General features: G+C 36.0%; 1 protein-coding gene across 1 annotated transcript in view; it reads left to right on the top strand.

Annotated features, from left to right (window-relative positions):
- ZFAT (zinc finger and AT-hook domain containing) overlaps nucleotides 1–15,485 on the top strand; it is a 284,095-nt gene that overhangs the window by 227,905 nt on the left and 40,705 nt on the right. The window contains exons 13-15 of the mRNA XM_074202542.1: nucleotides 1,926–2,044; nucleotides 3,863–3,995; nucleotides 8,089–8,219. Of these exons, the coding sequence (XP_074058643.1) occupies nucleotides 1,926–2,044; nucleotides 3,863–3,995; nucleotides 8,089–8,219 (383 nt within the window). The remainder of the gene's footprint in view (nucleotides 1–1,925; nucleotides 2,045–3,862; nucleotides 3,996–8,088; nucleotides 8,220–15,485) is intronic.

Below are 15,485 nucleotides of genomic sequence, written 5' to 3'. Positions count from 1 at the left end.
ATACCAATAGAGATGAAATTCTGGAACCAGAGGGGGAACATTTGTCATGAATGTTTTTGTTAACCAAGAACAAAGACAATCGGGGACTGTCACAGTTCTGACTATAAATGATTCTGACTAGCAAAACAGTGGCATTATTCCCATGACCCATGGCTTCTGGGAAACCAAAATGTTTGGGTTCCAGAGTGGGGGAGTATGGTTACAGAGCTAAGTAGAACAATTGTCTCCCTACTGATTAGACCATTGAGAGGCAGGTTAGCTACTCCGTGATGTCACAAAGTCATCACAAAAAAATCACACTAGTGTTATGCCTGGTGTTGCTGGAGAGCCATGGCACCTTGCTGATTTGGGAGGGAGCCATATCTATAAGGCCAAGAACTCCCACAGCATCTAGTTCTCACCAGAAGTCCTATTTCTAATCAAACCAGGCCATGAGATGAACTGGTTCTGGATAAGGCAGTGAGAAGGATGGCTTTATTTTATTTTATTTATTAAAATTTTATTTAAGGCAGTGAGCTTAAGTGACTTGCCCAGGGTGACACAGCTAGGTAATTTTTAAGTGTCTGAGGCTGGATTTTAACTCTGGTTCTCTTGACTCCAAGGCTGGTGTCCTATCCACTGTGCCACCTAGCTGCCCCAAAGGATGTCTTTACACAATGTTCACCTTACTATAATAATCATAATGTATAAGTCATGCCTTCGTTCATATGATGTCAGGGTCTTCTTCGATTATGATGGACAGCAACAACAACAACAACAACAACTTTGTTTCTCAGGACAAATTTCCTAATAATTTGCAGTCTCCAAAAGTGGAATGGGCTGCTTCTCTTATTATGGTTTATTGGGCTTCCTTAGAATGGATTCCTGCCTGCCTCAGGCAGAACCATTTAGGTGTCTTCCAGTTCTGACACTGTACTGTGATTCACAGCATGTTTCGTGGCAGATGGTAATTGCTCATCTGGGAAAGATATTTAAGCAAGAAACCCTGCATTGGATGAAGATTAGATTTAGATGATTTTTAATTTATTCTTATTTAGCACAGTCTTGTGGTTCTGCCTGCTTTTTTTTTTAATCTGTTAAATGTGTCAAAGTAATTACATCCATTCTGAAATTTTGATATCTTTTGATACCAGTTTGGAGACTGAACTTTGACTTTGAGAACATGCAAAATCTATATTTGGGGATGTCATTCTTTCTGTTAAAGCATTTAAATCTTTGACAAATTCTAAGATAAGAAATGAAAAGTATATGGTAGATTTTGGTATTTTGTTCTTATTGAAAAATGTATATTTAATTTTTTTCAAATAATCTTTAAAAAGTATTTCTTGGGTGATAGAAACCAATAATTAAAGAGTCTAGATTAGTTACTGGGGAGCAATTGGCAGAGATTGAGGTCTCCATTATTTATCCCCCTTCTCTGTGATAAATTATTTGTGATTTGCCTTTGTGGCTTTAAATGCTAATATTTGAAAAGATAAAAATGTTCAAACAACATCCCTGCTATTAATATTCCTTTGCATTAGTTGTGCTAAGAATTTACAAACTTAAGTTTACTAACTCCTTTACAAAGCATTTTAGAATTTTAAAAAAATGACCCTCATTACACCTTTTGAACTAGATTGATGGGAGGACAGCTATTATTATGAGCATTAGGTAGAATAAATGACTTCTCCTATGCCTGTAGGCATCAGATGATAGGGCCAGTGCTTGATTTCATATTCCCTAGTCTCTGCTCAGTGCTCTTCCCATTGCTCTACTTTGTTCTTTAAAAAAATAGTTATAAGGGCAGACTCAAGTGAGTGAAATTTATTTCATCTCCAAATCCTAGGTTTCTGAAGTCTAGTGGGGTTTTCTATAGAGTTGAGATTATTATTTTAAGGGGATAACATTATTTCTTTCAATCTCTGTCTTCTCCTTTCTTTCAGGTGGCATAAAGTGTCCAGTTTGCAGTTTTGTTTATGGTACTAAATGGGAGTTCAATAGGCATTTGAAGAATAAACATGGATTGAAATTAGTGGAAAGTGACGGTGACACCAAATGGGAGGTAAATTGATTGGTGGTGATTGTCATCACCAGATCTACAAAGCCATTCTTTCTCCTAATGATTCAAAAGTAGAGATGAAATGCAGTTCACTGGTAATGCCTTCAGTTCTTAAATATGTAAATTCTAGAATCTTCAGAGACCATGTTTGATACTCTGGATATTGTCATAATAAACAAGTCCTGAAGCTCTTTGAATATAACTTGGTCCCTTAGGGGAATGCTTGTTTTCTTCATTTAAAATACATTTTGGAAAGGAAGCAAAGGTAAGATGTATTGACTACCTTTTAAACAGATTGATAAGGGAAGGGAAGAATTGGTACTTTATTTCCACAACCCTTTCCTTTCTCCTGCTGGTCAGGAGAGAGATTGAAGTCAGTGACTATGCTGAAGAAAAACTTCCAAAAACTTCATTAAGGTTATAATCAAATTCAAAACTAGTATTCCAGGTCTAGAACATGGCTATTGAAGATAAATTTATTGCATTCAGTGCCTTGCAAATAGTAGGTAAGTTTGCTTACTCTCCATAAAAAAAATATTTCTGAACAAAAATCACAAGAATAAATATGTGAACCTATATTAGTCTCTCATAGATTTGTGATAATATTTATTAAAGGTCCACTTCCCTGGGTAACACTTCCCTCCCATCAGAAATAAGATCATAACCCTAAAAGTAAATAATAAATTCAGACATAGCTCCAAAACCCAACCATTTTATTCTAGAATAGACAGAGGGAAGCCCTCTTAAGCACCCACCTAGAGCTTGTTGATTTAGAAAGGTATATAGTAAAGACAATAGCAGATTATGAGCAGCAGTGATTGCTCTCTCAGAGTTATTACAAGGAAAATTCTTTGAAAACTTTAAACCGCTCCATAACCAGGAATTTATATTATATATAATATATTTATATTATACATATATATATTTAATAATATAATTAATTGCCTCCTATACTGATGCATGGATAGGTCTAAAGCTGTGCTTCTCTTAATGTTATAAAATTCCTTTTGTAGAAACTCCCCACCTGTATGATCAGGAACTCTTACCTTGTAGGATTTGAGGACTGTCTAAAGAAAAGTTCCCTTAGAGAGGGCTTACACATTTGAGAAGCTAAGTGACTTGCCAATAATCACATAGCTAGTGTTGATCAAAAGCAAGATTTGAACACTCTGCTTTTTCCAAAACATTTTGTTTCTCTTTATTGTACAGTTTTATTATAGGCTATATTAATATTATATTACATTATTATTTTATCAGTTAATTGAATATTAGCATTAAATTTATTAATATTGTATTAATAAGAATATACTTAGAACAATAAAAAGTGACAACAGATGGCAAAGAAAGAAGATAAGAAATATGAAATGTTGACACAAAAACTAAAAGAAACAGTCAGGTCATCTTTGTCCATTTACTGCAACAAAAGACAAGTTCCATGTTCTTCAGTAATTCATAAAGATATTATATATTACAACATAGTACCAGAAATAATTTTAATAGTGACCTTGAATCATTGGGATAAGCATATGATCATAGATAGAGTTTGAATTATGTTCATTCTATTCATTACAAACCATGAAAGTAATAAAACATTTTGGGGGAAACATTTCCACCAAAAAATAGTTAAAATACTATTTCCATTAAAAAAGTAAACTTCATTTCTTTGGCATATTTTTATAGGTAGAATAATTTTTTCTCCAGTAATAGGATATCATGAAGTTGTTATATACTGTTGCCTCTCTTGTAGCTTATTTTTCATTAGTTGAATAAATGAACTATTCTTCCAGTAAAAGCACTCTTTTAATAACTTTTTTTGTTTAGATAACTACAGAAATTTCTGAAGAATCTGAGGAACCATCTACCCAGTACCTTCATATCACAGAAGCTGAAGATGTTCAAGGAACTCAGGCAGCTGTAGCAGCCCTACAGGATCTCAGATATACCTCAGAGAATGGTGAGAAATTTAGTAAAGGGTTTTCTCAAATGAATATCTAGCTTGATCTATGCGTAGGATAATGTCTTAGAACAAGGCTTGGTATCTTCAAAAGGAAGCTATTTCTGACTTGACAGAACCAATTGACTTTTAAATATTAGGAAATGATCATTAGAGTTGGGAGTCAGGAAACCTGCTTTAAATCTTGTCTTTTTTTTAAAAAAAAATAACTGAACGACCCTAAACAAGTTACTTTGCTCCTCTTGGACTCAAGACTTCATCTGTAGAGTGCAATGATAGAGCTAGATATTTAAAGTCCTTCCAGATCTGTGGTAAATGAAAGATGAAATGACTGAGAAAACAAAGCTTTGCTCTTTCAAACATAGCCATTTATTAAACAATGCATGGCAATTGTCCAAACAAATCAAAGCCAGTTACTTTCTTCAGTTTTAGTATTGGACCCTGAATACAGGGGGAGAGAGATTTTTATTCTTTAAAAACAATGAAATAAGGAAACAGTTAACTAGGGTACATCATTAGGTAATATGATTTCTAATTGGAGGAAAGAGTAGGGATAATGAATAGATGCAATTCCCTGAATTCAGAAAGTGTCCCACATGCCCTCCTTCCTACCTCCACCCATCCCCTCTTAACCCCAGCAAGTGTCTGTGAGCAATCAAAGGAACATGAAAACAATAACTGATAGATCAGTATAGGGTATGTTTTCAGATGAGACTTGTGATTTGCTTGAGATATAAACTTATGAGAAAACTCCTTGCATCACTCTTTGGATCTGACTGAGTGTCTGGTCAGTATAATCTCGGTCCTTAGGTAAGGGTCTGTCAGGCAGCAGGTAGAGATAGTCCAACTTCCCAGCCATGCAGGGCTAAGATTCAAACAATCAGTGAAATCTTCTCACAATTCTACAATTAAATAAAGTTTCTCACCATACAGAACTCAAACTAGACCCACAATTGAATAGAAAGGAAAGTAACCTAGCTCCAGAATGAGTCACAAAATGGAGTCAGTGTGATTTACTCAGTTCCTACAACCAAATAATGTTTTAGTCCCATCAATTTCCTCAGATTTAAATTCTGTAATTCTAAGAAATTTATAGAGATGAGAAAAATACAGGATTTTTTATATATTGCTTTATAATTTTCAAAGCACTTTTTCATACAATATTCCAAAGTTTAAAATGACATTACTTTAGTTGGTAGAGCTGATATTATTATAGTCATTTTCTGGGTAAGGAAGTTGAAACTCATTGATTAAATTGCCATGTTCACAAGGCTAGCCAGAACCCCAAATCTAGATCTTCTGATCCCTGGTCCAGTATACCCTTCTGTGTAATGCACTGATCAATCCTCTAGCCATTTCTTCTGGGAGGTAATGATATCTGCTCACTGAAGACAATGAAGTTCTACCATACCATGGTTTGACATGTTGTTGTGCTCTAATTGATTCATCTACCTGGAGTAGTTAAATTATATATTTTATGATGCACAGAAGTGACATACTAGGATATAGCTGAAGCTATCCCATTAAGGGTCTCAAAATTTTCAATATGATTTTAAAAATCTAACATTAAATTCACAAAAATTGGAAATTTTAAAGTTGTTAAGAATGTGAAAGAGAACCTAGTCCAACCCCTTCATTTTGCACATGAGGAATTTGAGTCTTAGAGAGAGTCTCTCTGGTAATAATAACATAATATATTTAATTTGTTTTTGCCTCATCCTTTTCAGTCTTAGATGTGGATTAGGAGGAAATATTTAAACATCTGTGTTCCAGTTTCCATCAACCTCATTCACTTTAGAGATTTTCAATTTCATTAATTAAAGAATAGATATTACATATGGCCTCTTGAGAGTTTCTCAAGTTCTTGAAATATTGTACCCAGAATCAAAGATTTGTAATGGGGCTTCACAACTCTAATATTATTTGTGAATGAGATGGCAAGAAGGGGATGATTTGAAAGTAACTGAAAGACTGGAAAGAATTTTAGATTGTTCATTTAAAGTTTAAAGGTTTGATTCTTTACAGAATCTCAGAAATCAAAGGAACTTCAGGGACAACTTAGGCCAGCTCATGTTTTATGAAGAATTCCCTCTCCAGCATGTATGTCATCTAGTGATCCAGCCTCCTGCTCCTTCAGGCAATCTGATCGGCTTTTTTTTTCTTTAGAGGGTTTTTTCCCTATTCTAAAATCTCAATTCTCTGAACCTTTTACCTCTTGCTCCTAGTTCTGCCCTATACATTGAAGTAGGATAAGCTTAATCTCTCAAGCCCAGAACCTAGCCCTCAGAAATCTACTGTGTCCTTCCTAAGATTTCTCTTCTCTATTCATTCCAAATTACTCCAGTTCTTTCAGCGGTTTCTTAGGCATTTGAGCCTCACCTGAGTTTCTTGCTCCTTTATTTGCGTTTCCCATGTCTCTCACAGGGCAGAGTTCGTGGAGAGTGATGGAAAGCCTAGGACTGAGCCAATGAAAGGTAGTTAGCTTCTCCTCTAAAATTTTCCCCTTTTCTTCCCTGACTAGAGCAAATAGTGTTTCAATAGAGAAACTTCTCTTTGGCAATGGTGGTTGTCATTTCAAAGCATACAAGCAAACAAACAAAAAATAATAAAAGTAGGAAAAATAAAGTGGTGATCAGAGAAGGCAGTTTCTTATTTTCTCAAACATGAAGAGAATACTCATATTGTTTTAAGCTCCCCCAGGACCAAGAAACTCCTGTATTTCTGTTTTTATGATGTCTCATGAAAGCAGGCAACTCAGGGAAAATTGGTTGATTCTTCTTTTGCACCTTAGAAACCTAGTAGGAATTTAGAACTTGACTTCTTTATCCCAATTTAGGGTCATAGAGAATACTCTCTAATCCAGAGGGAGACAGTTCTCTGCTAGGTAAGCAGCCTAGCACTTGAGGTCCTTCTTACATTTTTCTCCCTCTTGATGGATTTAGGTTTTTTTCAAACACTTTTAACCACTTAAACTTGAGGACATATGAGACAGGACTAAGTCTGAAGTTAATAAAAGATGTAATTTATAAACTTAAAGACAAGAGTTTTTTACTTTTTGTTATTTGGTAGAGGCTAGAAAATGAAGCATTTTGACTTCACATAAATAATATGAGGAAAAAAACTCCCTTACAATTAGAGCTTTCCAAATGTGAAATATACTGTCATGGGAGGTACTGGAATTCTTCAGATAGAGATCAGGAGGCCACCTCAACTGTCAGGTATGTTGGAAAGGAGTCTTTTCCCAAATAGGAGTTAGTCTAGATCTCTGAGGTCTCTTCCTGCACTGAAATCCTATGATTAAAGTGTGTTTAAACTTACTTCAGGTGAAATAAAATCTGATTACTGTGTCTTGCTTAAAACAAAGTACTTAATACAATCTGTTGAATTGATTTGAGTTGAATATTAGAATTCCCTCCCAGCCATATTCTCTTCAAGTACACAAGTCTCTGTTGTTTTCCAAGTTGAACACATCTGAATCTCTTTCATCAATAATCTCTTGACCCACACTGGAAAGTGGCCTTTAACAAGGTAGACATAATAATGAGAAAATTGGTACGACATTTTCTGCAGTTGAACTATCATACCAGTCAAGCCCAACCAATTTTTAAGAGATAATTTTCTTTCTAGCAAATTAGTTATAAGGGTCATAGTACTGTACTCATATGGCTTTACAGATGGTCATACATCTGGTTATGGTGGTTGGCATATCCTAAAAAGCTGCTCTGATGATATATGTTTCAGGCTTCAGAGAAAATTCAGGGAGAGTCCTGAACTCAAATTCTTTTGATATGATTAAATCTAGTACTTTGGCAATGGAAACACCTACTCAAACACCTATTTTTTGTGAGTAATCAGTATCTTATTTCAGATCTGTTCATAATAAAGAAAAGAATAACTGTAGGTTCCAATTTGCCAATCAATACCCTTTCTCAAATGTCTGTCTTATAAATACCCTCCTCTGGGACTCTTGCTACTAAAGGCATTGGACTAAAAATCTTTGATTTTTGAAGATAACATCTAGCATTTTTTTGTTTCCCTTAACATGGGAACCTTCTTAATTATAACTGTCTTTTGCTTTTGTCTTTCTAATAAGGTGAAAGACTTGATCCCACAGCTGTGAACATCCTTCAGCAAATTATTGAGCTGGGAACAGAGACTCATGATGCTGCTGCTGTTGCCTCTGTGGTTGCCATGGCACCAGGAACTGTGACAGTTGTGAAGCAGGTAAAGACCCTTTAGTTTTCCACAAAATGGACATCCTCTTACCTTCTCACCACTATTTCTACAGAGAACTCATTTTCTCAGGAATAAGTCCTAGGGAAGGCAGTGAAATGACAAGTCTAAATCAGAGAAGACTATTCTCACTTACTTAACTCTTTCCCTAAAGGTATTATTTCAGCATTACATTTACAGAAGGTGTGTGTGTGTGTGTGTGTGTGTGTGTGTGTGTGTGTGTGTGTGTGTGTGTGTGTTGCATGCACTTGTATCTTATATGCTGAAAACTTTTAGAAATTGTTCACTTTCTTTAAGAGATACCTAATGTGAAAACAATATATGGAAAATACATTTTCTTAGACATTTGTAAAATATGTGTAAGTCGATTAAAATGTTCTCATTGCTTAAAATACTGTGAGTGCTGACATTTTGATATTTTTGATTGCTGGGAAATTAAATATAGAAAAAGTAGAAGGATAAGGATCTATTTTTCCTGGAGCTAACCTTCAATTTAGCAGTCATTTTTTAAAGCACCTCCTATGTATGCAGGACAGTATAGCTGGTTAGGGTGATGCACTTGAAAAGGAAAAACAGCCTTTTTCCTCAGAGAACCCAAATTCTACTGGGGGTGGGGGAAGCCTAGACATCAGTAAATACATACAAAATAATTTTTGAAGAAGAAAAACACTAACAACTGGGGGAAGTTAGTCAGGGCCTTATAAAAGGAAGTAGCACCTGAGCAGAAACTTGAAGGGACCTAGGGATTATATTAGTGCTGAAAGAAGTGAGTTCATTGGGGGGAATGGAGGTGGGAAATGGCATATCCTTTAGTGGGGTCAGCAATTTGTCTTTTGGAGCTTTTCTGCCAGGACGAGGAATTTGTTTTTTACTTTGGTGTAATTAAGTGTCCATCAAAATTTCTTGAGCCAGGGAGTGATGTGGTTGAACCTTTGTATTTTGGCAGCTATGTGAAGGATGATTTGGACAGATGATACACCAGAAGCAAGGAGATCATTAGGAAGTTACTGCAGTAGTCCAGGGGAACATTAATGAAACCCTGGTTCAAAGGTAGTGGATGGATAAATGAATAGAAATGGATGGCTGGGAGAGATGTGGACTCAAACTTGATCAAGCTTGGCTATTTTGGCAAAATGAAAAAAAATTCAAGGATGACTCTGAGGTTTCAAGGGCAACAGCAAGATGGGTGGTATTCTCAAGAGAAATATGGAAGTTAGGAAAGGTGGATCAGAAAAACTGGCTGGGCATCATTGTAGAGTAGTAGAAAGCTAGTCCGGAAGACTTGAGTTCTTTTCTTTTCTGACACATTGGCTGTGACACTGGCCAAATCACTCTACCTTTTAGTGCCTTAGGCAACTCTCTCAACTCAGATGTTAAATTAAAGACAAGACTGATTTGCCTTGGCATAGAAAGGTCTTCACTGGGAGCACCACAGGGAAAGACGGTGAGTTCCATTGTAAACATGTTGAGTTTGAGATGCCTATGTATAGGACATGCAATAGGTGATAGGAGTTTTGTGTTCAGGAGAATGATAACTCTCTTTGAATGTATAAAGAAATAAAATGTTTTATTTTCAAAATGTCCTTGTAAAAATTTAAATCTAAGAAACAGGTTATGATGAATATAAATCAATGATTAGGAAAAGGTAGCTTTACTTGAGAATAACTAGTGTTTGGTTTTTTTTCCCCTTGCTCCATCTACCTTCAAATTGTTTAAACACCAGAGTTCAGACTTGAGTAAGTCTTTTTCTACTCTTACCTTGGTTCTCTTATTTATAAAACTGAACTAATGATTTTGCCCTAACTCCCCTTTGGGATTACTGATGAGAAAACACTTTGAACAACTCAATATAAATGAGTTCTTATTATTGCAGCTGTAATTTTGTATGTGGCTTGTAACTAAAAGTTGCTCATGACTAAAATGCCTTTGACCTTTCCTCAGAACCAGCTGGAACATTTTTCCATCTTCTTTACCTCTTACCACTAGTGCTAGTTCTCTTGCCTGTGGAAACTAGACTGGTTATCTTCCTGCTCTTACTCAGTTGAATTCAGTTCAGTGAATACTTGGTTCACCCAATCCAATAAACATTTGCTGAATGTCTACTATATGTGGGTCACTATGCTAAGGATACAATTAATAAAATTAATCCTTGCCCTCAAGGAGCTCACAGTTTAATGGGAGGAGACAACACACAAAAGCAGCCAGGAGTGGGGGGGGGAGATACCTGAGAGGGCTCAGGGGTTACATGGAAGCATCCATGTTCCATGGAGTTAAAACCAGACTGAGCAATCAACGGATGCTGAATTGGAATGAACTGAGACCATTTTCTACCTTCTATAAAGGAAGGCAGTGGAAGAGTTTGGGGCTCCTCCTCCAAGTCTCCAGTCAGAGGGAAGAGGAAACTGAGGGAGATGGTATCAATCAAGGCTGTGGTAGTAAGATTAGAGACAATGAATTTTTTGTCCTGAGAGGGACATCTTGTTCTCAACATGGAAACCAGGCATGGCAGCAAAAGATTTTATGTCACAGACTGTAGAACCATTTAATCCACATCCCTCATTTTGCAGATCAGGACCCTGAGAGGTTAAATGACTTGACCAAGGTCACCTAGTAACAAATGACAGGGATGGGATTTGAACTCATGTCCTATGACCTACAAAACATGGAGCACCCTGCTAGGCTAGAATTAGAGATACAGACATGAAATAACCTAACCCCTGCCCTCAAAGTGCTTACAATTCTATTCAGGAAGTGGGTGTGAGACATCTCAACTGGATGGTAAATACAAGATTATTAATGAGTTGGAGATCACTGAGGACCAGGGAGATCTGGTGATGCTTCCCCCAGAAAGGATCCTGCTCCTGAACTGAGTCTTGAAGAAAGTTCAGAAGTAGAAGCAAAGAGGAAGTGCCTCCTGAGCATGAGGAGCACCAGTTGTATAGGCAAAGGTGGGAAAGTGCAGCACTCAGTCCTACACTTTGGTAGGAATGTTCAGTATGTAAAGGGAAGGGACCCCTATTAAGCACCTTCTATGATAAGCCAGACATTATTATAAGTGCCTTTTCCAAGCATTATCTCATTTGAGTCTTATGACAATCCTGAGAGACAGGTACTATTATTTATTTTTCCTTATTTTATGTTTGAGAAAATTTAGGTGCATTGAAGTTAAATGACTTGCCCAGGGTCACACAACCAGTAAAGTGTCTGAAACTGGATTTGAAGTTGGGTCTTTCTGACTCGAACCTTAGTGCTTTATCCAATATAACATCTAGCTGCCTTCATATTACTCTCATGAAGGTGACATAAGAAGGAAAAGGCCAATTCAACTTTGATTATGAAGGACTTTATCAAGCTGAAGATTTCATCTTTTATTCCAGAGATGTTTGAGAAGTGGTATTATATGGTTAGACTTATAACTTAAGATAATTTTGGAAGTTGTATAGAGGATGAATTGAACAGAGGAAAAACTGGTAGCAGGGAGAATAATTAAGAAGCAGTTTCTTATGATTGTAATTATAATCTGGCTCCCACCTACCTTTTCACTCTCTTTTTTTCATTCATTCAGCAGTCATTTATTAAGCACTCCCAATGTGAATGGTACTATGCTAGACACTGGTTATATACACAGATCCCCATACAAATAGTCTCTCCCTTCTGGGAGCTTGTAATTTACTGGGGAAGCAGCATGTATATAAATAAGCTAATTATATGTATGTATATATATATATGTATATATGTGAATATATATATATATGTATATATATTTATGTATACACACACACACACAAAGGAAATATAAAGTGATTTGGGAGCTACTGGCAAGATCAGATTGTCTTTTTCCCTCAAATCCTCCACTCTTTTGAGCTTTCCTATTACTGTTGAAGCTATCCCAATCTCTCATTCAGCCTGATCTGTCATCTCAGTGTCTTCTTTCTCGATCTTGCTCACCTCCTTTATCCAGTCAGTTGCCAAATATTGTGATTTATACATTTATCACACCTCTTGTTTATGTTCCCTTCCCTCTTTTAAGTTAGCATCTCATTTCAATCTCTCTATATTCATCTGAACTACTGTAATAACCTTTTAACCTTCCTCCCCTCAAGTCATTCTCCATTCCAAACCATCCTCCATATATATGCCAAGATGCTTTTTCTGAAGTGTAGGTCTGACTCTTATCTTCCCTTTACTTATTAACCACCAGCAGTTTCCTAGTACTTCCAAGATTAGATATAAAATCTTTTGTTTAGTATTTAAAATTTAGTATTTGCTTAGTATTTAATTGATGGGAAATTCTCTCAACTGAGAGAAATAGGAATTCTTGGGAGAGGTGTATCCATCAGTGAGGATCAAAGATAGGAGGCTGAACTGAAAGCAAAAAGATTGATTAACACCTTGAGGAAGGCTGCTCCCACCAACAATTAGGGTTCAGTAGTATTTCTTGACAACTTTGGATAGATGAGTTAAGCATTTCATGGTAGAGGGAAAGGTAGAGAAAGAGGGGGGGATCCACTGAGGGGTAGAAGGTAGGGGGAGGGGAGTGGAATGCATCTGTCAGATTTTATTATAAGGAAACATTTCCAGTTCAAGGGCAGAAGACAAGGAGAAGTAAGCAAATACTTTTGCCATTGTGACAGAAGCCCTTTTAGACAAAACTGGAGTATCTTTTTTTTTTCAAGGACAGCAAATAGTTTTTGCAACATTGGATGAGACCATCTACTTTACTCTGCCCTTCATAATTTGTTAAAATTTCTCTTTCAATAGGGGCTAAGCACTTTGTAAATATTAGGCTACATGTTGCATAATAAATTTGGGTACTATTTTCCCTATCTCTGCTCTTCCTTTCCACTTCTCTTGTATTGTTCTCTTCTTTATATACTGGTCCTCTTGTTGTTCCTTAAACAAAACCTTCATCCCCAGATGCTAGTCTTTGTATTGGTTTTCCCCTAGGCCTGGAATCTTGCTTCTTCCTTCTCACTTATGTGCCTTAAAATTCCTGGCTTCCTTCAAGACTCAGCTCAAATTCCACCTTCTGTGCAGGAGACCTTTCCAGGTTCCCCTCATTGGTATAGCCTTCCCCTCTAAGATTACCACTCATCTTCTCTCTCTGTATGTACTTTATTATTTATATGCTATGTCCCCCACTAGAATATAAAACTTTTGGAAGAAAAGGACTATTTTTACCTTTCTATCAGCATCATGCCTAATTAGTTCCATACCTGGTATATACACTCAATAAAATTTAATTGATTGATATAGGAGGTGGTACTTCAGCTGAGCTTTGAAGGAAGATACAAATTCTAGAGGTAGAGTGGCATAACAACCTATACAGAGGCATAGGAACAAGATGTAAAACCTTGATAGACAGGCCATTATGAAAGTATGGTGTACTAGTTGGTCCACTGGATATAGCCCTGGACCCAAAAGCCAGGAAAAATCTAAACCTCAGGCTTTTCATCTGTCAAATGAGAATGATACTTCCCCTGCCTACTTCTCTATTGTCAGGATCAGCTTAAGTAAATATATATAAAGTGTTTTGGAAATCACAAAATACTCTTATTGTAATATTATCATTCTTATTACATAATTACTGTTGCTATTCAACCATACATCAATTGAAGAAGAATACAGTTTCAATTAAACTTGCAAGTAAAGAATATATCCTTAGGAGCGTTAGACACATTGCATACTCCACAGAATTGGGATCTGGGGTAAACCTAAATCAGTTCAAGTAGATTAACTCAAGACTACTTTCCCCTTGTAAACCAAATAGTGCCATCTTCACTTATTGAAGGACTTTTTTGTAAAAGAAGAATTAAACTAGTCTTATCCTTGAGGGCAAAGAAGGGAATAGGATTGATGGATTGAAGATTCAAGGAGATAAATTTCAATTTAGTAAAAAGAAAGAATAAAAAATATTTTTTTACAGAGTTTCATACTGGAAGCATTTAAACTAAGTCTGGTTGCTCCACTATTTGGGGATGTTTCCCAGTTCTCAGAGTCTGTCATTTTATGATTATGACAAAATGATCACACTTAACAATTTTATTCCTCAACTTCAGGCAACTAAGGCATGCTTTAGTGAAATCTGTAATGTAAAATGATTGTTAATTAAGTTAATATGATAGCTTGCTAAATAATAATACTTATACCCACATTTCATCTTTCCCAGAGCCAAAAACTAGAGATGGGTAAAGCAAAAATTAGTTTGGGTAGAACAGCATCTTAAAGATCACTTTCCTATGTCAAGAAGCAAGAATATCCTCTGGTTTTAATTTCACATGCTCATGAATTATAGTCTTACCTGAAAAAAAATTCTTACAGGTTAAGGACAGACAATGATAAATGAAAATTAAAACTTTTTTTTACTTCAGGTTCTGTTTCTAGATTTGAAGTAATGGCATAGATAATAGGTACAGAGTTTGAAGGTTAAAAAGGAAAAAATTTAGAAACAAGTACTTGGGGGAAAAAATTAACAAGATATGAAAAAGATTAGACCTAGAGCGGACACTTGTTGAATTTTCAGCTCTAGCCAGAATTAGGATTTAATCATTTTCCTGGCTTTATCTTTTATTCAAATATAAGCAATAAAAGTGAATTTACAGAAATCCAAGATTTCAAAATGTTCAGAAAGGCAAGAGGTAAGGGGTTGGCATCTTCAGGGTATAGGTGATAGCTGTACAAACCCAGAGACAGACAGTGAAGTGCTATGTTAAGTAATGGCAAATTGGTCACTGTCACTGGATCCTAGGAATAAGTTATAAGATAGCTGGAAAGGCAGAAGGTGCTAGTTTAGGACGGGCTTTAAAGGCCAAATACCAGTCTCAATTTTTCTTGGTGTATTAAGAAGCCAGTGCAGTTTAGGGAGTAGGGGTGTGCTATTGTCAGGCTTACATTTAAATATCTTTGGCAATTGACTGATTAGGAGAAGGGAAAGACAAGGCAGGTTAACCACTTAGAAAGCTATTACAATAATGTAGTAGCCATTAGAGAAAAGATAAAGTTCTTATAGAGATTATATCTATATAAATTGAAGGGAATGATTATGTTTGTATTATGAAAGTAGAAAGAATAAGACTGGTATGATGAGTTGAGTAAGAGTCTAGAGATGACACCAAAGTTGTGGGCCTGAGTGATTTGAAGCTTAGTGCTCTCCATAGTAATAGGGAAATTCAGAAAAGGATGGTTTTTGAGGAAAGTTCTATTTTGAATATGCCGAATTTTAAATGTCTACAGGACACTCTTACGAATCATTTATAG

Source organism: Macrotis lagotis, chromosome X (assembly GCF_037893015.1).
Source record: "Macrotis lagotis isolate mMagLag1 chromosome X, bilby.v1.9.chrom.fasta, whole genome shotgun sequence".
Classification (NCBI taxonomy): domain Eukaryota; kingdom Metazoa; phylum Chordata; class Mammalia; order Peramelemorphia; family Peramelidae; genus Macrotis; species Macrotis lagotis.
Note: the sequence above shows the minus strand (reverse complement) of the source record. Positions and strands in the feature narration are given on the sequence as shown.